Here is a 25,411-nt window from a genome sequence, read left to right as displayed (position 1 = left end):
CCGCCACAAGCAACATACATACCTTAAAAAAAGAGAGAATTCCAAAGATTCTGGTTTATATGACAAATCTGTCTTTGGCACTTTACACATGCTATATGACAGAACTACACCAACAATCTGAGATCACTATTATCCCTCCCTTTTATATACTGAGAAACTGAAGCTCAAAGAAACTTAAGAAATCTGCCCCAGCTAGTCATTGTAGAGCTAAGAGGCATATATAGGTCTAACTTCAAAGACAGTATTCTTTTCCAGTATACCACACTGCCTACCACTCCAGATCCCTGTTACACAAACACCATGGAGAGTTCAAACCCACTAACAGCCTCCACAGTTTTAATCCAGGGAGTCCTACAGAGATAGTTTTAGCAGAAATTGGAGAAAAAACATATCCAAAAAGGAAGGAGTTGAGGGAGGGGAGAAGAGGATTAGCAAAGAAAAAGAGAAAAATTTTTAAAAGGACATAATGAGGTTCAAGAATAGATATTAAGGAGGAGCCATACCTACTACTCAAATTACTGAAACCAAATTTCTTTGCAACATTTTGCAACATTCTTACAGGATCATCTTCCCCAATACTTTTCCCTTTATTGGAAGATTTTGGTTTGCTTTTCTGCTTTTCATTAACTGTTTGAGCTTGATTACTTCTGTAAACTTCAAATGCTGACTTCTGATTATCTTCATGGCAATTCATTTTATTTGAATGAGAATTCATAGTGCCCTGATATTCTTCTGGCTTTTTCTTAAAGTTTATTCTTGGTGTGAAGCCATGAATTAAAAAATCACAAGTATCTGTGTATATAAATTGTAAAAGGTACTCAAACAAGTCAGGATGAACCTTCTCTACCACAAAGAGATGGCATCCTGCAGAATCTTCATCTTTCCGGTAAACATCTGTAAAGTCTAAAGAGGTCCCATCTGAAAGAAACAATTTCTGAAAAAAGTCAGAATGCACTGCCAAAATATATTTATGTGCAGGGAAAATTCTATTGCCAACTTGAAATGTCACATCATGTATATTGTCCGTTTCATCTGTTTCCCTTAAGAGTTTGCCAAACTCTTCAAAAAAGGATGATGACGATACAGCTGGAATTTCATAAAGGCTAGAAATGAAACAAAAATCATTTTTACTTTCATGAAAAAAAAAAGTATCCCTAGTCAATTCTCCTTTTAAAGTACAATTTCTTTTTTAGTTATTAAACTTATTAGATTTTAAATCTGGCGTTTCCTAAAATATAAGAATATTGCAAAGTCTTAGATACAGTATCATGCTTCAAAATGTTTTTATTCCTTTTTATATTTTTCTCCTAAACTAAAATGACAAGATTTAAGTTTTCCTTTGAAAGCAGTGTTTTTTATTTCTACAAGGAAACACTAGAATATAAATTCAAATGACCATTTCATAGAAATTTTTTAAATGACTAAACACAAATGACTATAAAACTAAAAACATCCAAAAAAAGAGTACAGTTCTCAACCTTTTTGTATTCTTTTATTTTATCCTTTATCCTTTTACTTTAAGTGAAGAAAACCAAATATACAAAGAACTGAGCAAATACTTCAGGTCAAATACCAGAATAGGTTAGAAACTCAGGAAGTAAAGATAAAGATAAATACAAATACAGACATACAATCAGTCCGTAACACTGGTTCTTTCAGTACTCTTAGATGGTTATCACACCTTCCCAATCCACATTTCACCCTTCCAGGTACCGAAAACAATCCTCCTAGTTTGCCCTGGATTGAGAGCCTTCCCAGGAGATGAGAGTTTGGGTGCTAAATATGGGACAGACCTAGGCAAACCAGTATGGATGGTCAGCCTACTTCTGGGACTTCTTTCTAATAGAACCCTTGATATTTATCTTAACCTGTCATCTCTCTACTAATGTGACTTAGAGAAGATTGGCACTGAGATTCACACTACCCTACAGATCACTCTATACTACCTCTTCTTTTGTTAATTTCAAGTGTTAGAAGTTTTTGCAAACTATTTAATATTTATATTTCTCAGAATCTGAGAACCTAGAGTACATCATAAAGTACTAAGATATAAATTTTGTGCATATATATCTTCAATGTTTTCAATAAATATCAGTTTACAAACTAAGAGAAACACTTATTATTCCCACTATAACAAATTCCACCTTTGAGTTATCCAGGTAACATTATTTTATGTCTAAAGCCTCTACAAGTCTTGGCAAAAGCATTTCAATTAAATTTGCTCCAGAAGCTACTGAAAACAAAAGAAAGCCCAGTGATTATTCCTTCCAAAAATGAAATTTAATATATACAAGTGTACCTTGTTTTAGGATCTGACTGCAGGATTGCAAAGTTGCATCCACTTGGATCTGTGCTGACACTAACAGCTCTATGGGCAAAAGTAAGTTTCTCAAGTCGAATTCTTTCATATACACTATTTATATCAGAGACACAAGACACATCTGATGAGGAATTATGAAGATTTGATAAAATCTCTGCTAAAAAGAAAAATAAACTTCCATTAATGGAGGCTTTACTGAAACTCTTAAAATGGTTTAGTAGTAAAGAAAATAGAAAAACAATTAAAACACGGAAATATCTTTCATATATAAGTCCTTTTGAAGAACTATATCCTCTCTCTCTTCAACATATTTTGCACCCTATGTACAGGTATTATACAGGAAATTTTGGTTAGTCAATTCTCAATTATCCATGATTTTATCCCTTTCAACAAACCATCTTCCACACTGCAACCAAAGTTCTTTCTAAAAAGCAAATCTAGTGTTATACTGGCTTCTAAAATTCCTCAGCTTGCATTAAAAATATGTAAACTTGGGCATTTTCATAATTTGCATGTTCATTTGTTTCCAAATATCTGAGTGACCACACTGTCCTACTGTGATACAGTGATCATCAGTCTGTCCCTAATGATACAGTAGTGAACAAGACAGGCATGTCCCTACCATCTCGTTTACACAATCTAGCAGAGAAGACAGACATTTAAACAAATGATTATATCATTACAAGTTGGATTAAGGCTATGAAACAAAAGTATGAAATTTGCATGCAAAGAAATGATTGTGGCTGCAACAGGAAGAATGTTGAAAGTAATTAAAAATAAAGACAAAGAGATCATTTAGGAAACTTTAATAAGAATCCAAAAAAAGAATAAATAATATACACTGAAGTTGTAGCAATAAAAGTGGAGAAAAGTGGAAAGATTTCAGAAATATCGGGAGATAGAAGTGACAAAACTTGGTGACTGATCGGCTGTAGGGGTGGGGGGATGTGAGGTGTCAAAGGTAACCATTTACTTAGATAGAAAACATTAAAAAGCAAATGTGGGAGCATGAGATCATGAATTCAGTTTTAGACCACTAAATATGACTAAGATACTATTCCAAGACTTCCAACATTTACAAGTCAAACCTGCATTTTGTTTACTCTCTAAAATTCACTGTATTTCAGTCTTATGGGGCTTCACTAATATTCCCCCAAACACTCAGTTATTGCAATTTCTACACTCTCAAAAAACCTAACATATGCATATTAGTATTTGTAAACTGTAAATAGTTATGTATATGTCTATTGTCCCTACAAACTTATGAATGTCTGAAAACGGGGCTATCTTACATATATGTTGCTATCAATAAAGCGTAGCCCTATATCTGACACCTAGTAAATCTACTTTAAATGTTTACACAACTTGCATAATCTAGAAGAAAGAAAAAATACAACAAATCATTAATCACTTCACTGTGGCTTTATGATTTTGAAGAATATGTTTATAATTTTCTGAATAATTACAAATGTTCCTTATATATGTCTTAGCATACAATAACTGATTTATTCATTTAACAGATGACTTAATGAGGGACTACTATGTGTCAGGAAATATACTAAAGGCTAAGGATACAGTGAAACAGTCAAGGTCCTTGCCATCTTAGAGTCTGATAGGAGATAAGCATTAGAAAAATTAATCACAAAGATAAATCCATAAAAACAAGCAAAAATGACTTGCATCATGAAAATACAAAGGGAATATGAAAAGTGAAACAGGGTACTTCAATTTAGATTGAGGGATCTGTGAAAATATCTCTGATGAAGTATAAATAAAGCTCAGATGTGAAAAATTAGGAAAAGCCCTGGGACTACTAAACAAAATTGAAAACCTGAAGGTCAATGTGACTGGAGAGTGGTAAATGAAAGGGAGTTCAGAGACACAGACAAGGGTCAGAGCAGGAGCTTTCAGGACAATGTTCAGGAAGTGAGGAAACCATTAAAGAGTTTTAAACACAGGAATATTAGAATCTGATCTTAAAAGATCATTCTGATAATCCGTTAAGAACAGATAAGAAGAAGTAAGAGTACAAATAAGGAAAACCTATTTTTTGCGGTAGTCCATGTGAGTAGGGCTAGGGTGGGACCAATGAACTATGAATAGGTAAATGAATTCTAGTTTTTCCAGAAGAAAAATCAACAGATAATAATTATGGATGAAAGAAAAAAGTTGGTAACCTAAGTTAAAAAACAATTCAAGTAATTCAAAAATTTATAAATTTATAATCAGATAAAATTAAGAATGAACTATATAATGAATAACTTCTATTTTCAATGGTGGCACCTTAATTAAAGCTATCCTTTATATTCATCAAGTAATGAAATAAAACATCTCTATTCAAAGAGCAACCGCTTAATTCAACTACTTTTATTTTTTAAAATTCTCATTAATATAAAAACTTCATTCTTCCCATAATTTCCCTTTAAGCCATGAAATGTACCTTTTAAAACTTTAATTTTAAATATACAAGTGGGGGGAAAATATATATATATAGTATAAGCCACTCAATTCTCAATTTAGGGAAGAAGAGAAAAAATAGAGCTTGGAAGATGGTTTAAAAGCATCTGGGAAGTTTTTCTTTAAACTTTATACTTCCCTGGCCCTAGAGCCAAGTAGTCATCTACTATTACTGATAGGAATGCACCATGACCTCAGGATATACTGAGACAGATAAATGTTTGAAAACCAGACTTAAGTGAATTGAAATCACTGTTTACCTGCACACACACAAACCAAAATCAAAATAGGAGACTTATGGGTAAAAACCTACCAACACTTGTCAAACCTAATGAGAAACACTTGTGAAATTAAAGGTTAACTGAAAAGTACTTTATGCACTATTCACATATATGAACTCACCTTTCTTTTCAGAATTCTTTTTTTTTTCTTCAAACCATTTCCCTCGAAATCCTTCCCCATCTTGTGTGACAAATAAAATGTCTTTTCTATTTAAAGCAATGTCAGAAATGAAGACCTGGCGTGGATAGGCCCATCGACACTGCTTGACAGAACTGCTGACTGATCTCCAACAAAATACCTAAAATAAGCCCAAATTACATTAGAATATATATTCCCATACATCATCTGAACAACCAAAAAGGGAAATTGCAAGATAATATCTCTAAAACAAAAGCTCTGATTAATGCTTCCATGTTCATTCTTTCACAGGAAAAGATACTATAAAAATCAATTTATTTTTAAAGAACTGTATCTTTCATTAAAAGTACATCAAGCAAATATGAAGCATTAAAAATATTTCAAAGACATTCCTCTTAAGAAGTTAATATTCAATATTACTTGTTTTTCTCAAATCTATCTGCTACAATGCTAAAGGAAAACAAAAATATGAAAGCTAAAACTTAGATATCAGACTTGTAATACCATCTGTTTGCAAGAAGAATGAAAATCACCCTATTGAAAATCCAAACTTTAACTCTCAAGAAAAAAAAAGAGATGTATGAATAACCCAATTATATAACTAAAACAAAATCTTACAGACAGAAAAATCATAATAGAGTTCAATGGCTTCCAAGTGCTTCTGCAAACCTTAGAATTCCTGAGAAATGACTTAGAACCTGCTGCTCAGGGATGGAGAGAATAATGAGAGGTATGGTGTTGAGTTTCCCAATCCAGTTTTATCCAGAACAGTAACTCTTGTCTGCTTCATATATTTGCATTCCAAGAAAGATTTCATTTGAAAAATTAACACTGATGATTTTTAAAAGTTCAATTCCCCTCATATTTAAGAAAACTAAAACACAAAATGGTATCTGCCAAGATCACTCAAAAGTTACATAAAAAAAAAAAAAAAAGACTATACTTATTGATTCCTTCAGAGACTGGTTTTCATAGTAAGATTCTAATTTTCCAGAAAGTAATGATCCAGAGGTATACACTAGATCCATATTAATATAAATGAAACACATCCTAGAGTCAAATGTTTTTTATACTATTTTATGTAATCCCATGCCACTGCTTCCTTCCATTAGTACAAAATTAGAGTTCTAATTCTAATATAGTTCCCCATATTAAAATGATTGACTACAGATTTATACCTGTTAAGTACCAGTAGGTGGAGCTTTATGATTAATTCTTCAATTTCCAAAATGTCAAATTTTATAGCACTTTATAAACCTCAGAAAACAATCTCGTTGTATGTTTCTATTTGACAAGCAAAAAGCAGAAGGCAATCTGTGTTTTTCTAGCTACAGTGTAAAACTCTTTGTGTTACTAAGGTATATTTTTAATTTAACAATTTCATTAGAGAAATGTACTGATATATTTGCATAGGGAACAAAATTGAACTCTGCTTAAATGGAGAGAGATTAGAGATTCTTCCTACAGTGATCTAGGAATGCAGCTATAGTCTCTAAAAATACACATTATGTCTACATTTGTTTAAAACTAAATCTGGGAAAAATTTTCTAATTACGCAACAAATTTTTAATATCGCCTGTTTAGCTTTTAATTTTTTTAAGAAGCAGTTATATAAAATATCTCCTATCTATGCAATTCGATATCTTCACCAGTACTCAGTATACATATCAAATAATATATCAAAATCCCTTATTTCCATTTTAAGCACAGTAAATGAAATTTTAAGCTACAGTTTAACAAAGCTGTACTGTGCAACATTAGTTAAATGTCATCAAACTTTCTTTGAAATACCAGCTCCATACTAATTAGTACTGGATGTCAAAAATAAGTAGAGAAACAAAGTCAACAGGAATCATTATCATAGTAATACATGTTCACATTATCAGGTCCCTTACAGCTATCAACTCACAACAAAATTACTTTAATATACTTCTGCATAAATATACACTCACCCTTCCAGCTCCATCCATTGCAAGAATGCAAATTTTTTGACCTCCATTTTCTTTCAAATTTTCAGGATCAACCTTGTATTCCATACGCCCCCCAGAAACAAGAACTTTTTTCAAGTTTAGTTGTCTAGGTCAAAAAGAAAATTCTTCATTAATATGTTTTCTAAAATACACATGCTCAATTTTAAAGAAATTACTAATCAAACAATAATCTAGGGTGATATATGTGAAAGGTGAAGTAAGATGATTTGGCCTTTGATAACCTTAGTCCCTCCTTTCTGTAAGTTTCCCTTATATAATGGCTGTTTCTTTTTATAGCAAGTCCTTCCCTCCCAAATGCCACTACCCGTACATATACACACTTTCGACACCTAAAGCCCCACTTGAGAATGCACACGTTTACTCTACTTTTGACTTTCCCTTTCAGTTTTAAATTTTCTCTGTCTAGTTTTCTCCATCTGACACTCCAGAGCATAGCATAAAGCTGATACTCAGTTTTGCTGGAAGAATTGAATTATTATTAAGGTTGTATTTCTTTACAAAAATACACATACTTAGAAGCCATCTTCTTGCACTGATAGTCTGCAAGTAAGTAAATATCTCCCCTTGTGGTAACACAGACTGTGGCCCCATCACTTGCAGCAACCAAAGACAAAGTGATATCCTTATGATGAAGGGCAGAGACTTGACGAGGAGCAGTTACATACTTTTCTCCATTGGGATCTGGCAAATAACCTAAAAAAATCACACAAATAAATCACAAAATATCCATCTTAAAAATTCAATTTATTTTTCAGATATTGTCATCAAGATTTCTTACCCAGTTGTCCACCATTTAGCCCCATAGTGTAAACAGCTTCTCTAGTCCACAGCACTGTATGAAACCTGCCTGCTGCTACTCCAATGATTGTCCTTCCTTTCAGATATTTTGCCTGCATCTATTCAAAAAGACAAGCAAGACAGCAGTTTATTATATTATTAAGAACTTGTACAATTTTTAAAAGATCCAGTAGACCAGAGTAGCAAATATATCACATACTAACTACCAGTAAGGGCAGAATTCACTAATAGATCTTAGCACTAACACTGAGAATCCAACTCTTCTCAGAACACAAGATACTTTGATGTAACCACTTTAAATCAGCAGATTTAACATATAAAAAATTGACCTGACATAAAAACCAAATCATCCAACCTGTCAACAAGCAATATGTAAAACCCGGCATTCTCATTCTATCAGAAAATACAGTACTTTTAAACTTGACATATTCAGGGTCTCTCAACAGTGGCACTATTGACATTTTCAGCCAGATGACTCCTATTGATATAACATATCACACTGATTCTTGTAGTAATATTGAACCACCCTTGCACCCCAGGAATAACCAAAGCAATCTCAAAAAAGAAAACCAAAACTGGAGTTATCATAATTCCAGACATCAAGTTATATTATAAAACAGTAATAATGAGAACAGTATGGTATTAGCACAAAAACAGATACATAGATCAATGGAACAGAACAGAAAATCCAGAAATAAACCCACAATTACATGGTTAATTAATCTTCAACAAAGGAGGAATGAATGTTTACAATGGGAAAAAGACAGTCTCTTCAATGAATGGTACTGGGAAAACTGGACAGCAACATACAAAAGAAAGAAACTGGACCACTTTCTCTCACCATACACAAAATAAATTCAAAATGGATTAAAGACCTAAATGTGAGACCTGAAACCACAAAGATCCTTGAAGAGAACACAGGCAGTAAAGTATCTGACACTGGCTGTAGCAACTTTTTTCTAGATATGTTTCCTGAGGCAAGGGAAACAAAAGAAGAAATAAACCACATCAAAATAAAAAGTTTCTACACAGCGAAGGAAACAATTAACAAAACTAAAGGGCAACCTATGGAATGGGAGAAGATATTTGCAAATGACATATCCAATAAAGGTGTAGTATCCAAAATATATAAAGACCTCATACAACTTAATACCCAAAAAACAAATAATCCAATTAAAAAATGGGCAGAAGACATGAACAGACATATCTCCAAAGAAGACATACAGATGGCCAAAAGACACATAAAAAGATGCTCATCATCAGGGAAATACAAATCTACAATAAGATACCACCTCACACCTGTCAGAATGGCTAAAATAAAAAACACAACAAGTGCGGGCAAAGATGTGGAGAAAGGGGAACCCTCCTGCACTGTTGGCAGGAATGCAAACTATTGCAGCTACTATGGAAAACAGTGTTGAGGTTCCTCAAAAAATTAAAAATAGAACTAGCCTATGAGCTAGGAATCATACTACCGGGTATTTACCCAGAAAACACAAAAACACTAATTTAAAGGTATACATGCACCCCTATGTTTATTGTAGCATTATTTACAATAACCAAACTATGGAAACAGCCAAGTGCCAATCAATAAATGAATGGATAAAGATGTATGTGTGTACACACAAACACACACACACACACACATACACACCCCAATGGAATATTATTCAGCCATAAAAAAGAATGAAATCTTGTCATTTGCAACAACATGGATGGAGCTAGAGAGTACAATGCTGAAGGGAAAAAAAAAAAAGTCAGAGAAAGACAAATACCATATGATCTCACTCATATGTGGAATTTAAGAAAAAAAAAAAGAGCAAAGGAAAAAAAGAGAGCAACAAAAACAAATCAAGAAAGAGACCCTTAACTGTAGAGAACAAACTAATGGTCACCACAGGGGAGGTAGGTTGGGGAATGAATGAAACAAGTGATGGGGATTAAAAAAATAAAAGAAAATGAAAAAAAAAGAAAGAAAAGAAAAAATACTGGGCATATTCAGGGTCTCCCAACAGTGGCACTACTGACATTTTCAGCCAGATGAATCTTTGTTATAGGGGACTACCCTGTAAACTGTAGTTTTAGCAGCATCCCTGGACTCTACCTACTAGATGTCAGTAGCACGATTTCCACTCCCACCCCCAGTTGTGACAACTAAAAATGTCTCTGCACATTGCCAAATGGCTCCTGGGGATGCAAAAGTAACTGAGAATACTGAATATGTCCATATCAACCTAAAGCTCCAAGATAGCCACACAATAAGAATAAATACAGGAATAAAATCTATCATTTGTAAAGAAATCTATGATTAAATATCCACGAAGTCCACGTCTGTAGAAAATGGATCTTCCAACCAAAAAGTACCACAGATTGGAGATTACCTCTAACAACTTCTCAGTAATTCCTATTGATTCATTAGTCATCCAGAATGGAAAAGCATTAGATTTAAAAGTTTATTAATAAAAAATGTATATCTAATAATAATCTTAAATCCAGAAGATTAAACCAGTAAAGAAACTTCACCTCTGAAATACAAAATTTTATGAGCTGAAAACTCATTTGTTATTGAGTGATGATTCTAGCAACATATTAATTTAGAGCACCAGTCTTAGTTCTTTGAACTAGGTCTGTGAAGTACTCTTGAGTAAAGAGTACCTTCTGGTAGTGGCTGTGCAAATGGGAGGGGGAAATTAGAACAAACAGTGGCTTTTGGGCCCATGTCCCCTCACATAAACTTGCCATGTATATTTTCGGTGCAGAGGAAGATTTTCCATGAGGCCAGTAAGCTTAGTGTTCTGGGTAACTCACTTCCATGGCCATTTTGCATTTATAACTTCGTATTTTTTCTTAAGGAGGGACTCAAAATTATTTGTTTCAAACCGCAAAAATGTGGATCCCCCTCTGCTTATAAATACTTAAAAAGCTGAAACTAAAGCACTTTGGGGCCTAATTTCCTAAGTGCCTTCTCTCTTACTCCAAACAAATGCTAATTTGTACAATGCTTAATGTCTCCTGTGAAAAATAAAGTATATACCATCAAATATAAGTAAAATAAATTGCATATCAATACCTTCCATCTTTTTGTCCATACAGGTTTTATAGCAAATAGTCACCTTGTTTTAAAAAGGAAGCTTACCTGTCTGGGTACATTACAACTGGAAGGTGGAGGAATAATTCCTAATTGATGAAAAATATTCAGACCAAAAGTATAAACACATCCATCTTCAGTCAGTACAACAGTATGATCCTTAGCAGCTGCCACTTGGGAACAATTATGACCACTCAGTCCTTCCACAAGCCTAGGGATCTACAAAATAAAATTAACTTTAATATATTCTTTTTTTTTTTTCTTCTTAAAGAAAGGCAGACTACCACATGCAGTGCCTCATTTGGATGTGTCTGGAGTCTTGGAAACTTGACTACCCTACGTTCTACAAATGGACTTGAGAGCTTCTTTGGAGGTTCTCGCAGGGGAGCGCAGCTATTCGTATACCCCTGACCCAAGAATGGTCCTCTTCTATCAGGGACGGTCGTCCTCTTCAACGGAGCGCGCAGCTTCAGGAGGGACGCACATGGAGAGGTGAGGGAGGAAGGGGACACCTGCCTAGCCAGCCAGATCAGCTGAATCAACCCTGGCGATCAATGGAGTGACAGATGTCGCAGCCAGATCACCCTCACATCCTATAATATATTAACCATTTATATAAAAATACAAATAGAGTCTGGTGATACTATATCCAAATGACATGACTAATAAATGGCTGATCTATCATGGGTAAACTCTACAATTTAGCAAGGGACAGGTGAGTTTAACAGGATATGGACATTGGTTTATGAGTAAAATACAAAACCCCAGTATGACATTTCAGTAAAATAATTCAATCCAACAAGTGATTTTTGAGCCCTTATCATACACCAAGTGCAAATTTGGTTGGTATAAATAAAGGGAGCTCTTCAGCCAAAGTATTCACTGATGTATTGAAAAAAAAATAAATAAAAATACGGGAAAATACAGGTGTGAGGAGTAAATGAGTTGGTAAGTATAAAAAACAACAGTCTGACACTGCATAAAATGAAAATAATGTCTATAATCTCAAAGGGTTGCTGTGAGGCTTAAGTCAAGGTAATAATACTGCTTGAAAAGCATCACTGATGCCTAGAACATAATAAACCCATGAGAAATGGGTATTGTCATAGCTGTCCCTTCTTTTTAAAGCACCCTTTAATAGATAAATATACCAGTAATCCTGTCAAAAAAAATTTACCTTAAAAAAAACCTACTGAGGCAACTTTACTGAATGCAGTAATTATTAGGTTTCTTCCAATTAGCACTAAGTTTCAGTACTGTAAGACTCAATTTTGTGATTATACAATGAAAATACGGGCTCAACTTTTTAAATTTTTTTTTAAGATTTATTTAGAGAGAGCACACACACGCAAGAAGGGGGAGGGGCAGAGGGAAAGAATCTTCAAGCAGACTCCCCACTGAGTGCAGACCCCTACACAGGGCTAAATCTCACAATCCGTGAGATCATGACCTGAGCTGAAACCAAGATTCAGAGGCTTAACTGACTGAGTCACTCAGGCGTCCCCTGGCTCAACTTTTAGACCACAAATACTTTGATGAGAAGTTAAAAAAAAAAAACAAACACCAGGGTTTTGCAATTAGTCTGACTTATGGGGCACCTGGGTGACTCAGTCAGTTAAGTGGCTGCCTTCAGCTCAGGTCATAATCTTGGGATCCTGGGATCAAGCCATGTTGAGCTCCCTGCATGGGGAGTCTGCTTCTCCCTCTCCCTCTGCCACTCCCCTTGCTTGTGCTCACATGCGTTCTCTCTCTCCATCAAATAAATAAATCTTAAAAAAAAAACAATAGTCTGACTTTTAAAATTTCAACTATGGAAATATTTTAAGGCTTATTTATATGCTCTCCTGTCCCAGTATTTGCCAAATACAAAATATAATTTTCCTTTGATGCTTTAGAATTCGGCATATCTAAATCCTTTAATGTGAACATGATATACCAAGAAACTGATTTTTTTTTAAAGATTTATTTATTTTTTTCAGAGAGAGAGAAAAAGAGAGTGTACAGGGAGTCTGCTTTCCCTCACCTACTGCCCCTGCTGAGCAGTGAGCCCATAACATGGCTCTATTCCCTGACCCGGAGAGCAGGACCTGAGCTGAAACCAAGAGTCAGAGGCTTAACTGACTAAGCCACCCAAGTGACCCAACTAATTGATTTAACTCTACTATCAATTGTTATATTACTCTCTGCTTACAGATTAAAAATAATATTTTTTTAATTAACTGAAGTTTCCGTGTTATGGAAATTTTACTGAAGTTAACTAAAATGTGTAATGACATTTCAATTACCAAGCATGTCTGTTCATCTCCATGGCCTAAACGTCCTCCGGGACCATGACCACAGGTATAAACCTGACCTTTCTGAGACAGAAACACTGAATGAAATTTACAAAGCACCACCTAAGAGAAAACAAAAGAATATTATTAAATTTCTCTGAATAAAATATCCTTTATTTTATAAAAAAAATAAATTACTGCTAACTATTTAAGCTGGATGATGGGTAAGTGGGGATTTATTATATGTTCTAATTTGAACATGTTCTATAATAAAAATTAATAATATATATGCTTTATTTTAAAACCATGTCTACAAACATTGACAAATGGGAATAAGAACAAAAAAGAAATTAGGAATATGTTACCCACAAAAGAGACTAAACAAAGGAAATGAAAATCTCAAATGTTCAACTACAAAAAGCAGTAGCCAGCTGTTTTCCAACTTTATAGAATCCCAAACAACAAGAACTGAGCAGTGCAACACGAAGCACAAATATTAACAAATACTGATATATGTTATTTAAGAAAATAATGGAAATGGCTTAAGTGTATTTTAAAAAAAAACAACATCCCCTATACAGGGATTGATGGCTAGATAATATGTCCTTTTAATATCTATGATTTTGTCTAATATATCTCTAATATCATTACATGACTTTAAATAATTCTCTATTTTCAAGTTTTACTCTCCTCCCATTTCCTTTTCTACCTGCCATCTTTCAACACCCTCCATGCCCTCTTGACACAAAATTACATGTTCACAGACTCTTACCAAAAGATAAGGGTACTTAAATGACTGAACTTCATCAAAAAGAAGTAACAGAAAATCAACAGCAGTTTTAAATACAGGCATAGCTCAGAGATAATGTGCGTTTGGTTCTAGATCACTAAAATAGGGGGAATTTCCCAGTAAAGTGAGTCAAATAAATTTTTGGTTTCCAAGAGCATATAAAAGTTATGTTTAAATTATACTGTAGTCTGTTAAGTATGCAATAGCACTGTGTCTTTTAAAAAAAAATGATGTACATATCTTAATTTTGAAAATATTTTATTGCTAGAAAGTGCCAACCATCATCTGATCTTTCAGCAAGTCACAATCTTTTTGCTGGTTAATGGTCTTGCCTCAGTGTTCATGGCTGCTGACTGATCAGGGTGATGCTTGCTGAAAGTGAGGATGGCTATGGCAATTTCTTAAAACAAGTCAACAGTGAAGTTTGCCAAATCAACTGAGTCCTTTCATGAATGATTTCTCTGTAGCATGCAATGCTATTTGATAGCATTTTACCCACAGAAGAACCTCTTCAAAAACTGAAATCAATCCTCTCAAACCCTGCCACTGCTTTATCAACTAACTTTATAAACTATTCTAAATCCTCTGTTGTCATTTGAACAGACTTCACAGCATCTTCACCAGGAGTAGATTCCATCTCAAGACACCACTCTCTTTGCTCATCCATGAAAAGCAACTCCTCAGCCCATCAAGTTTGATCATGAGATGGTAGCAATTCAGGCCCATCTTCAGGCTCCACTTCTAATTCTAGTTGCCCTGCTATTTCCACCACATCTGCACTCACATTCCCCAATGAAGTCTTGAACCCCTCAAAATCATCCATGAAGGTTGGAATCCACTTTTTTAATTGTTTAAATTTTATTATGTTATGTTAATCACCATACATTGCATCATTAGTTTTTGATGTAGTGTTCCATGATTCATTGTTTGCATATAACACCCACTGCTCCATTCAGTACGTGCCATCCTTAATACCCATCACTAGGCTCACCCATCCCCCCACACCCCTCCCCTCTACAACCCTAAGTTTGTTTCTCAGAGTCCATAGTCTCTCCTGGTTCATCTCCCCCTCCGATTTCCCCCCCTTCATTTCTCCCTTCCTGCTATATATTTTGTTTTTTAAACATATACTGTATAACTTGTTACAGAGCTACAGGTCTGTGATTCAACAGTCTTACACAATTCACAGTGCTCACCACAGCACATATCATCCCCAATGTCTACAACCCAGCCACCCCATCGCTACCACCCCCACCACTCCAGCAACCTTCAGATTGTTTCCTGAGATTAAGAATTCCTCATATCAGTGAGGTCATATGATACATATCTTTCTCTGATTGACTTATTTTGCTCAGCATAATACCCTTCAGTTCCACCCACATTGTTGCAAATGGCAAGATTTCATTCCTTTTGATGGCTGTATAATATTCCGTTGTATATATACACCACATCTTCTTTATCCATTCATCTGTTGACGGACATCTTGGCTCTTTCCACAGTTTGGCTATTGTGGACATTGCTGCTATAAACATTGGGGTGCACGTACCCCTTCGGATCCCTACTTTTGTATCTTTGGGGTAAATACCCAGTAGTGCAATTGCTGGATCATATGGTAGCTCTATTTTCAACTTTTTGAGGAACCTCCATACTGTTTTCCAGAGTGGCTGCACCAGCTTGCAATCCCACCAACAGTGTAGGAGGGTTCCCCTTCCTCCGCATCCCCGCCAACACCTGTGGTTTCCTGACTTGTTAATTTTAGCCATTCTGACTGGTGTGAGGTGGTATCTCATTGAGGTTTTGATTTGGATTTCCTTGATGGGGAGCAATGTTGAGCACTTTTTCATGTGTTTGTTGGCCATTTGGATGTCTTCTTTGCAGAAATGTCTGTTCATGTCTTCTGCCCATTTCTTGATTGGATTCTTTGTTCTCTGGGTGTTGAGTTTGATGAGTTCTTTATAGATTTTGGATACTAGCCCTTTATCTGATATGTCATTTGCAAATATCTTCTCCTATTCTGTCAGTTGTCTTTTGGTTTTGCTGACTATTTCTTTTGCTGTGCAAAAGCTTTTTATCTTGATGAAGTCCCAATAGTTCATTTTTGCCCTTGCTCCCCTTGCCTTTGGGGATCTTTCTAGGAAGAAGTTGCTGTGGCTGAGGTCAAAGAGGTTGCTGCCTGTGTTCTCCTTTAGGATTTTGATGGACTCCTGTCTCACATTGAGGTCTTTCAACCATTTGGAGTCTATTTTTGTGTGTGGTGTAAGGAAATGGTCCAGTTTCATTCTTCTGCATGTGGCTGTCCAATTTTCCCAACACCATTTGTTGAAGAGACTGTCTTTCTTCCGTTGGACATTCTTTCCTGCTTTGTCGAAGATGAGTAGACCATAGAGTTGAGGGTCCATTTCTGGGCTCTCTATTCTGTTCCATTGATCTATGTGTCTGTTTTTGTGCCGGTACCATACTGTCTTGATGATGACAGCTTTGTAATAGAGCTTGAAGTCCGGAATTGTGATGCCACCAGCTTTGCTTTTTTTTTTTCAACATTCCTCTGGCTATTCAGGGTCTCTTCTGGTTCCATACAAATTTTAGGATTATTTGTTCCATTACTTTGAAAAAAGTGGATGGTATTTCGATCAGGATTGCATTAAATATGTAGATTGCTCTAGATAGCGTTGACATCTTCACAGTATTTGTTCTTCCAATCCATGAGCATAGAAAGTTTTTCCATTTCTTTGTGTCCTCCTCAATTTCTTTCATGAGTATTTTATAGTTTTCTGAGTACAGATCCTTTGCCTCTTTGGTTAGATTTCTTCTTAGGTATCTTATGGTTTTGGGTGCAATTGTAAATGGGATCGACTCCTTAATTTCTCTTTCTTCTGTCTTGTTGTTGGTGTATAGGAATGCCACTGATTTCTGTACATTGATTTTATATCCTGCCACTTTACTGAATTCCTGTATGAGTTCTAGCAGTTATAGGGTGCAGTCTTTTGGGTTTGCCACATAAAGTATCATATCATCTGCAAAGAGTAAGAGTTTGACTTCTTTGCCAATTCAGATGCCTTTTCTTTCTTTTTGTTGTCTGATTGCTGTGGCTAGCCCTTCTAATACTATGTTGAATAGCAGTGATGATAGTGGACATCCCTGCCGTGTTCCTGACCTTAGGGGAAAAGCTCTCAGTTCTTCCCCATTGAGAATGATATTTGCTGTGGGTTTTTCATAGATGGCTTTTATGATATTGAGGTATGTACCCTCTATGCCTATACTCTGAAGAGTTTCAATCAAGAAAGGATGCTGTACTTTGTCAAATACTTTTTCTGCATATATTGAGAGGATCATATGGTTCTTGTTCTTTCTTTTATTAATGTATTGTATCAGATTGATTTATTTGCAGATGTTGAACCAAACTTGCAGCCCAGGGATAAATCCCACTCGGTCGTGGTGAATAATCCTTTTAATGTACTGTTGGATCCTATTGGCGAGTATTTAGGCGAGAATTTTTGCATCCATGTTCATCAAGGATATTGGTCTGTAATTCTCCTTTTTGATGGGGTCTTTGTCATGTGTGGGGATCAAGGTAATGGTGGCCTCATAAAATGAGTTTGGAAGTTTTCCTTCCATTTCTATTTTTTGGAACAGTTTCAGAAGAATAGGTATTAATTCTTCTTGAAATGTTTGGTAGAATTCCCCTGGGAAGCCATCTGGCCCTGGGCTTTTGTTTTTTGGGAGATTTTTGATGACTGCTTCAATTTCCTTAGTGGTTATAGGTCTGTTCAGGTTTTCTATTTCTTCCTGGTTCAGTTTTGGTAGTTGATACATCTCTAGGAATGCATCCATTTCCTCCAGATTATCTAATTTGCTGGCATAGAGTTGCTCATAATACGTTCTAATTGTTTGTATTTCTTTGGTATTGGTTGTGATCTCTCCTCTTTCATTCATGATTTTATTTATTTGGGTCCTTTCTCTTTTCTTTTTGATAAGTCTGGCCAGGGGTTTATCAATCTTGTTAATTCTTTCAAAGAACCAGCTCCTAGTTTCGTTGATCTGTTCTACTGTTCTTTTGGTTTCTATTTCATTGATTTCTGCTCTGATCTTTATGATTTCTCTTCTCCTGCTGGGTTTAGGCTTTCTTTGCTGTTCTTTCTCAAGCTCCTTTAGGTATAGGGTTAGGTTGTGTATTTGAGACCTTTCTTGATCTTAAGAAAGGCTTGTATTGCTATATACTTTCCTCTTAGGACTGCCTTTGCTGCAACCCCAAAATTTGAACAGTTGTGTTTTCATTTTCATTGGTTTCCTTGGATTTTTTTTAATTCTTCTTTAATCCTGGTTGACCCATTCATTCTTTAGTAGGATGCTCTTCAGCCTCTATGTATCTGAGTTCTTTCCGACTTTCCTCTTGTGACTGAGTTCTAGTTTTAAAGCACTGTGGTCTGAAAACATGCAGGGAATGATCCCAATCTTTTGGTACTGGTTAAGACCTGATTTGTGACCTAGGATGTAATCTATTCTAGAGAATGTTCCATGGGCACTAGAGAAGAATGTGTATTCTGTTGCTTTGGGATAGAATGTTCTGAATATATCTGTGAAGTCCATTTGGTCCAGTGTGTCATTTAAAGTCTTTATTTCCTTGTTGATCTTTTGCTTAGATGATCTGTCCATTTCAGTGAGGGGGATGTTAAAGTCCCCCACTATTATTATATTCTTGTCAATGTGTTTCTTTGCTTTTGTTATTAATTGCCTTATATAACTGGCTGCTCCCATGTTAGGGGAATAGATATTTACAATTGTTAGATCTTCTTGTTGGATAGACCCTTTAAGTAGGATATAATGTCCTTCCTCATCTCTTATTACAGTCTTTGGTTTAAAATCTAATTTGTCTGATATAAGGATTGCCACCCCAGCTTTCTTTTGGTGTCCATTAGCATGGTCAATGGTTTTCCACCCCCTCACTTTCAACCTGGGGGTGTCTTTGGCTCTAAAATGAGTCTCTTGCAGACAGCATATCGATGGGTCTTATTTTTTTATCCAATCTGATAGCCTGTGTCTTTGAATGGGGCATTTAGTCCATTTACATTCAGGGTAACTATTGAAAGATATGAATTTAGTGCCATTGTATTGCCTGTTAGGTGACTATTACTGTATACTGTCTGTGTTCCTTTCTGGTTCATGTTACTCTTAGGCTCTCTCTTTGCTTAGAGGACCCCTTTCAGTATTTCTTGTAGGGCTGGTTTCATGTTTGCAAATTCCTTTAGTTTTTGTTTGTCCTGGTAGTTTTTTATCTCTCCTTCTATTTTCAATGACAGCCTAGCTGGTTATAGTATTCTTGGCTGCATATTTTTCTCATTTAGTGCTCTGAAAATATCCTGCCAGTCCTTTCTGGCCTGCCAGGTCTCTGTGGATAGGTCTGTTGCCAATCTAATGTTTCTACCATTGTAGGTTACATATCTCTTCTCCCGAGCTGCTTTCAGGATTTTCTCTTTGTCTCTGAGACTCGTAAGTTTTACTACTAGATGTCGGGTTGGTGACCTACTTTTACTGATTTTGAGGGGGGTGATCTGTGCCTCCTGGATTTTGATGCCTGTTTCCTTCCCCCAATTAGGGAAGTTCTCTGCTATAATTTGCTCCAATATACCTTCTGCCCTTCTCTTTCTTCTTCTTCTGGAATCCCAATTATTCTAATGTTGTTTTGTCTGATGATATCACTCATCTCTCGAATTCTGCCTTCATGGTCCAGTAGTTGTTTATCTCTCTTTTTCTCAGCTTCTTTATTTTCCATCATTTGGTCTTCCGTATCACTAATTCTCTCTTCTGCCTCATTTATCCTAGCAGTTGGAGCCTCCATTTTTTATTGCACCTCCTTAGTAGCCTTTTTGATTTCAGCTTGCTTAGATTAGTTCTTTTATTTCTCCAGCAAAGGTTTCTCTAATATCTTCCATGCTTTTTTCAAGCCCAGCTAGTATCTTTAAAATTGTCATTCTGAACTCTAGTTCCGACATCTTACTAATGTCCATATTGTTTAGGTCCCTGGCAGTCGGTACTGCCTCATTCTTTTTTTTGAGGTGATTTTTCCCATCTTGTCATTTTGTGCAGAGGAGAATAGATGAATGAGAGAACAAAATATTAACAGGGTAACAACGGCCCCTGAAAAATATACACTAAACAAATCAGAAGAGACCTGAAACCGGGGGGGAGGAAAGAAAGAAAAAAGAAAAAAAGAAAAAGAAGTTAAAAAAACAAACAAACAAAAAGAATATGATCAAATATGATCAGGCTGGTGCACAGATCAGTGCCACACACTAGATTTTGGGCTTATTTTGCTCTTTTAGAAGAAAGTGCCTCCCAAAATTTTAAAGAAAGAAAAACTTATATATGTACAAAAATAAGGGTAAATATGATGAAGGGATGGAATATGACTGTAAAGATGAAAATTACAAAAGACTTTACAAAAGGAATAGATAAGAAGTTGGTTGAAAAAATAAAGAAGTGGATTTAAGAAAAAAAAGGAAGAGAATGTGATCAGGCAGGAGACTAGAACAAAGCCATACACTAGAGATTTAGGGTATATTCTGGTCTGTTGGAAGAAACTGTATCCCAAAATTTTAAAGAGAAAATAACTTATATATATATATATATATATATATATATATATATATATATATACCAAAAATAAGGTTAACTACTATGAAGGGATAAAATATGACTCTAGAAATGTAAAATAAAAAAGATTTTTTAAAAAAGGGATAAGATGTTGGCTGAAAAAGGGAAAAAGAAAAATTCAAAAAAAAAAAGAAAAAGAAAATTTAAAAAATTATCTTTGAAGGACTAAAGGATCATGGGAAAAAGCCATGAATTCTATGTGCAGTATTCCCCTACTGCTGGAGTTCTGCAGTTCTCATTGATCGGTAAACTTGGTCTTGGCTGGCTATTCCTGCTGATCTTCTGGGGGAGAGGCCTGTTACACTGGTTCTCAAATGTCTTTGCCAGAGGCAGAACTGCCCCGCCCTTGTCGGGGTGGGCTAAGTAATCTGCTCGGGTTTGCTCTCGGGAGCTTTTGTTCCCTACAAGCTTTCCGTACAGCTTTGGAAGACGAGAGTGAAAATGGCGGCCTCCCAATCTCCACCCTGGAGGAGCCAAGAACTCGGGGCCCTACTCCTCAGTGCGCCCCCCAGAGAAAAGCAATCACTCCCATCTCCCCAGTCTCCGGCCGCACTCCATGCTCACCAGGTCTGTGACCAAGCATTTCTATCTCTGGCTCACGACCCTGTATGGTCTCCAAACCCAGCAGATTCCTGTGGTGCGCTCCCACGCCCCTCCTCCCGGGGCAGGAAGGGGAGTCTCCCCTGATCTGCCGCTTGTTGGGTCCCTGCTTCCAGAAAGTGGTCGCTTTTCTGTTCAGAGTTGCCGCTATTCTTTTCTTCGATCTCCTGTTGAGTTCATAGGTGTTTAGCATGGTTTGATCCCTATCTAGCTGAATTCCTGGGACCAGATGAAATTTAGGTCTCCTATTCCTCTGCCATCTTGCTCCTCTGGAATCGACTTCTTCTAAACTCCTGTTAATGTTGCTATTTTCACCTCTTTCCATGAATCATGAATGTTCATGGCATCTGGAATGGTGAATCCCTTCCAGAAGATTTTCAATTTATTTTGCCCAGATCCATAAGAGGAATCACTACCTATGACAACTATAGCCATATGAAATGTATTTCTTTTTTTTTTTTTTTTAAAGATTTTATTTATTTGAGAGAGAGAATGAGATAGAGAGAGCATGAGAGGGGGGAGGGTCAGAGGGAGAAGCAGACTCCCTGCTGAGCAGGGAGCCCGATGCGGGACTCGATCCTGGGACTCCAGGATCATGACCTGAGCTGAAGGCAGTCGCTTAACCAACTGAGCCACCCAGGCGCCCTGAAATGTATTTCTTAAATAATAAGACTTGAAAGTCAAAATGACTCCTTGATCCATGGCCCACAAAATAAATGTTGTGTTAGCAGGCATGAAAACGACATGAATCTCATTGTACCTGTCTATCAAAGCTCTTGGGTGACCAGGTGCATTATCAATGAGCAGTAACATTTTGAAAGAATCAATTTTTCTGAGCATTAGGTCTCAACAGTGGGCTTAAAACATATATTCAGTAAACCATGCAGTAAACAGATGTGCTGTCATCCAGGTGTTCCAGTTTTAGAGCACAGGCAGAGGAGATTTAGCATTATTCTTAAGAACCCTAGGATTTTTAGTTTGGTTAAGTGAATGAACACTGGCTTCAGCTTCAAGTTACCAACTGCATTAAGCCCTAACAAGACAGTCAGCCTGTCCTTTGAAGCTTTGAAGCCACTCACTGACTTCTCCCAATAGAAAGCTGTTTGTCTACATTGAAAATCTTGTTTAGTGTAGCCGCCTACATTAATGATCTTAGCTAGATCTTTGGGATAACTTGCTGCAGCTTCCACATCAGCACCTGTTGCTTCACCTTCACGTTGATGTTCCAGAGACCGCTTCTTCCCTTAAAATTCATGAGCCAACCAACCTCTGCTAGCATCAAACTTTTCTGCAACTTCCTCACCTCTCTCAGCCTTCATGGAATCGAAGAGAGTTAGGGCCTTGCTCTGGATTACGTTTTGGCTGAAGGGAATGTTGTGGCTGGTTTGATCTTCTATCCAGACCACTAAGACTTTCTCTATACCAGTAATAAGGCTGTTTCACCTTCTTACCATTTGTGTGTTCACTGGAGTAGCACTTTTCATTTCCTTCAAGAACTTTTCCTTTGAATTCACAACTTAGCTAACTCTGGTTCAAAAGACCTAGTGTTTGGCCTATCTCTGCCTTTCTCACTAGGCTTAATCATTTTTAGCTTTTAATTTAAAATGAGGAGGCATTCAACTCTTCCTTTCACTTAAACACTTAGAGGCCATTTCAGAGTTCTTAACAGGCCTAATTTCAATAATTTGTGTCTCAGGGAATTAAGGAGGCCCAAGAAGAGGTAGAGAGATAGGGGAACAATGGCCAGTGGAGCAGTGAGAACACACACATTTATCAGTTAAGTTCACCATCTTAAATGGATGTAGTTTGTGGTACCCAAAAACAATTACAATAGTAATATCAAAGATCACTGATCACAGATCACCAGAAGAAATACAGTTAACTCCTGAAAAACACGTGTTTGAACTTCAGTGCGCATCCACTTATATGCAGATTTTTTCCAGTAAATACAGTATAGTACTTTAAATGTATTCTCTTTTCTCTACTACTTTCTTAATAACATTTTCTTTTCTCTGGTTTACCTTATTCTAAGAATACAGTGTATAATGCACATAAGTATGTGCTAATTGACTATGTTCTCAGTAAGACTTCCAGTCAACAGTAGTTAATTTTTTGGAGAGTCAGAAGTTATGCAAGGATTTTTGACTGCATGGAGGGGTCAAGTGCCCCAAACCCCATTTTCTTCAAGGGTCAACTATATAATACTAATGAAAAAGTTTGAAATATTGACAGAATTACAGAGTTACAAAGTAAGGAAATGCTATTGGAAAAATGGCAATGAAATACCTACTCAGTGCAGGACTGACATAAACCTTCAATTTGTAATAAATACAGTGTCTATGAAGTCCAATAAAGGGAAGGGCAATAAATCGAAGTATGCCTGTTTGCATGTACGTACATACTTAACCTCTACACCACACTGCTATTTTTCAAAGCATCTAATATTCAGTATATTAATTTTATCTTAATACTATTTAAAAATCCTTTTTTCTTACTTTTAAAAAAATGTACATTTACATTTCTTATGTCATCTATAAATATTTCTAACTTTGAATATAAAAAATGATTACGAAATAAAGAAATCTCAGAATTATTTTCCAGAAAGACAAGTTCTTATGGAAAACAAAATTAGAAGCTGAATTACAAGCTCTACTTACACATATCCTTTAACTACTTGGTAAGTTCTGTGACTACATATACTTATCATAAGTAATATAAAAAGTCATTATCTCATTTAACTACACCACAAATACCTAAAAATAAAACCCAAAATTGTATTCATATTTGTAATACAAACTTAGAATCTGTAAAGGAAAAATCATTTTTTGAAGCCAGAAATAATACATTTTGTTCAATTTTATATTCAATATTAGAATGCCATTCTATAATTTGACTTATATTCAACAACCAAAAGCAGAGTTTAAGTGTTACAACCTTAAAACCTCAATTTTTTAAGGAGATAAGTGATTATGCCTTTTCATCTTAATTCTCTGGAATATATTATGCTGAGATTAATAATTTCTGCTGCATAGCAGTATAGAATCAGCCCATTTCAGTGACTAATGGGGCTCTCTATATAACTGGTGCTCAGTAAATATTCCCATAAAACTTGCCCTCTCTTTTCCAAATGTTATTTACAGTTTTCTTTCCTAACCTATCCACAGTGCTTGCTTCAACCCTCGTTCTGTGGTAAATAAAATTCCTTATACCCTTAATCTCGTCACAAAATATTATCACTTCCTTGCCTTAAGTGTAGCTTTCTCCATAAGTGTACTATTTCATCCTAACCAAGGATGAAAATGCTCATTTCCTCTACAGCACATATATCTGAGGACCAGAAGGTATAATAGTCTCTGGTTTACCAATGCTACCATTTATTCTTTCACTTTTGTTTAAAAATCCTTGCTCCTGAAAAAGCTCAGCTCATGAAAGTTGACTAGATCATGGATTAACTCAGAGAAGGAAAACAGGAATCTTTTCTAAGTAAGTGCCCCAACTGTGATCAATCGTTAGTGGCTGCTAATGGGTGGAAGAGCATTTTAAGGACTCCAAGGACCTAGTTAAGCTCAGATGAACACACACACACACACACGCACACACACTGCATTATGGAAAAAGATGAGTATGTCAACAGTAGCAAAATCTATGGAAGTGGAAGACATCATCCAACATAATGAACTAAGACCAAAGACCAAAACTTTTCAATTGTACCAACTAGAATTTTATAATTACTTATATTTAAGAACTCAGGTTCGCTCACCTAAAACTAGTAACACTGAGTTTCAACAACAAATTCACTTGAGAAACAATATGAAGAACTCTAATTTTTGTGAAATGAAAACAAATGCTAGAAAATGTATACAAGCTCTACCTTTAAAAGTAGTATCTCTATAGGGCTTTCTAATTTCTAACACTGCTTGCACAAACATCTCATAGTTTTATGGTATTTAACACAATGTAAATATGATTAAAGCTAACACAAAATCTAAAATAGAATTCGTGAAGTTCTGTTGATTTCTAAGT

The 25,411-nt window shown here is 35.8% G+C and overlaps 1 protein-coding gene across 2 annotated transcripts in view; it reads right to left on the bottom strand.

Moving 5' to 3' along the window:
* IBTK (inhibitor of Bruton tyrosine kinase) overlaps positions 1–25,411 on the bottom strand; it is a 100,871-nt gene that overhangs the window by 66,804 nt on the left and 8,656 nt on the right. For both annotated transcript variants that reach the window (XM_021693417.2, XM_044917695.1), the window contains exons 4-11: positions 13,360–13,470; positions 11,123–11,293; positions 7,967–8,084; positions 7,701–7,881; positions 7,150–7,273; positions 5,180–5,357; positions 2,300–2,474; positions 504–1,103 (exon numbers count right to left, since the gene is read on the bottom strand). In XM_021693417.2, the coding sequence (XP_021549092.1) occupies positions 504–1,103; positions 2,300–2,474; positions 5,180–5,357; positions 7,150–7,273; positions 7,701–7,881; positions 7,967–8,084; positions 11,123–11,293; positions 13,360–13,470 (1,658 nt within the window). The remainder of the gene's footprint in view (positions 1–503; positions 1,104–2,299; positions 2,475–5,179; positions 5,358–7,149; positions 7,274–7,700; positions 7,882–7,966; positions 8,085–11,122; positions 11,294–13,359; positions 13,471–25,411) is intronic.

This window comes from Neomonachus schauinslandi, chromosome 8 (assembly GCF_002201575.2).
Source record: "Neomonachus schauinslandi chromosome 8, ASM220157v2, whole genome shotgun sequence".
In the NCBI taxonomy this organism is placed as follows: domain Eukaryota; kingdom Metazoa; phylum Chordata; class Mammalia; order Carnivora; family Phocidae; genus Neomonachus; species Neomonachus schauinslandi.
Note: the sequence above shows the minus strand (reverse complement) of the source record. Positions and strands in the feature narration are given on the sequence as shown.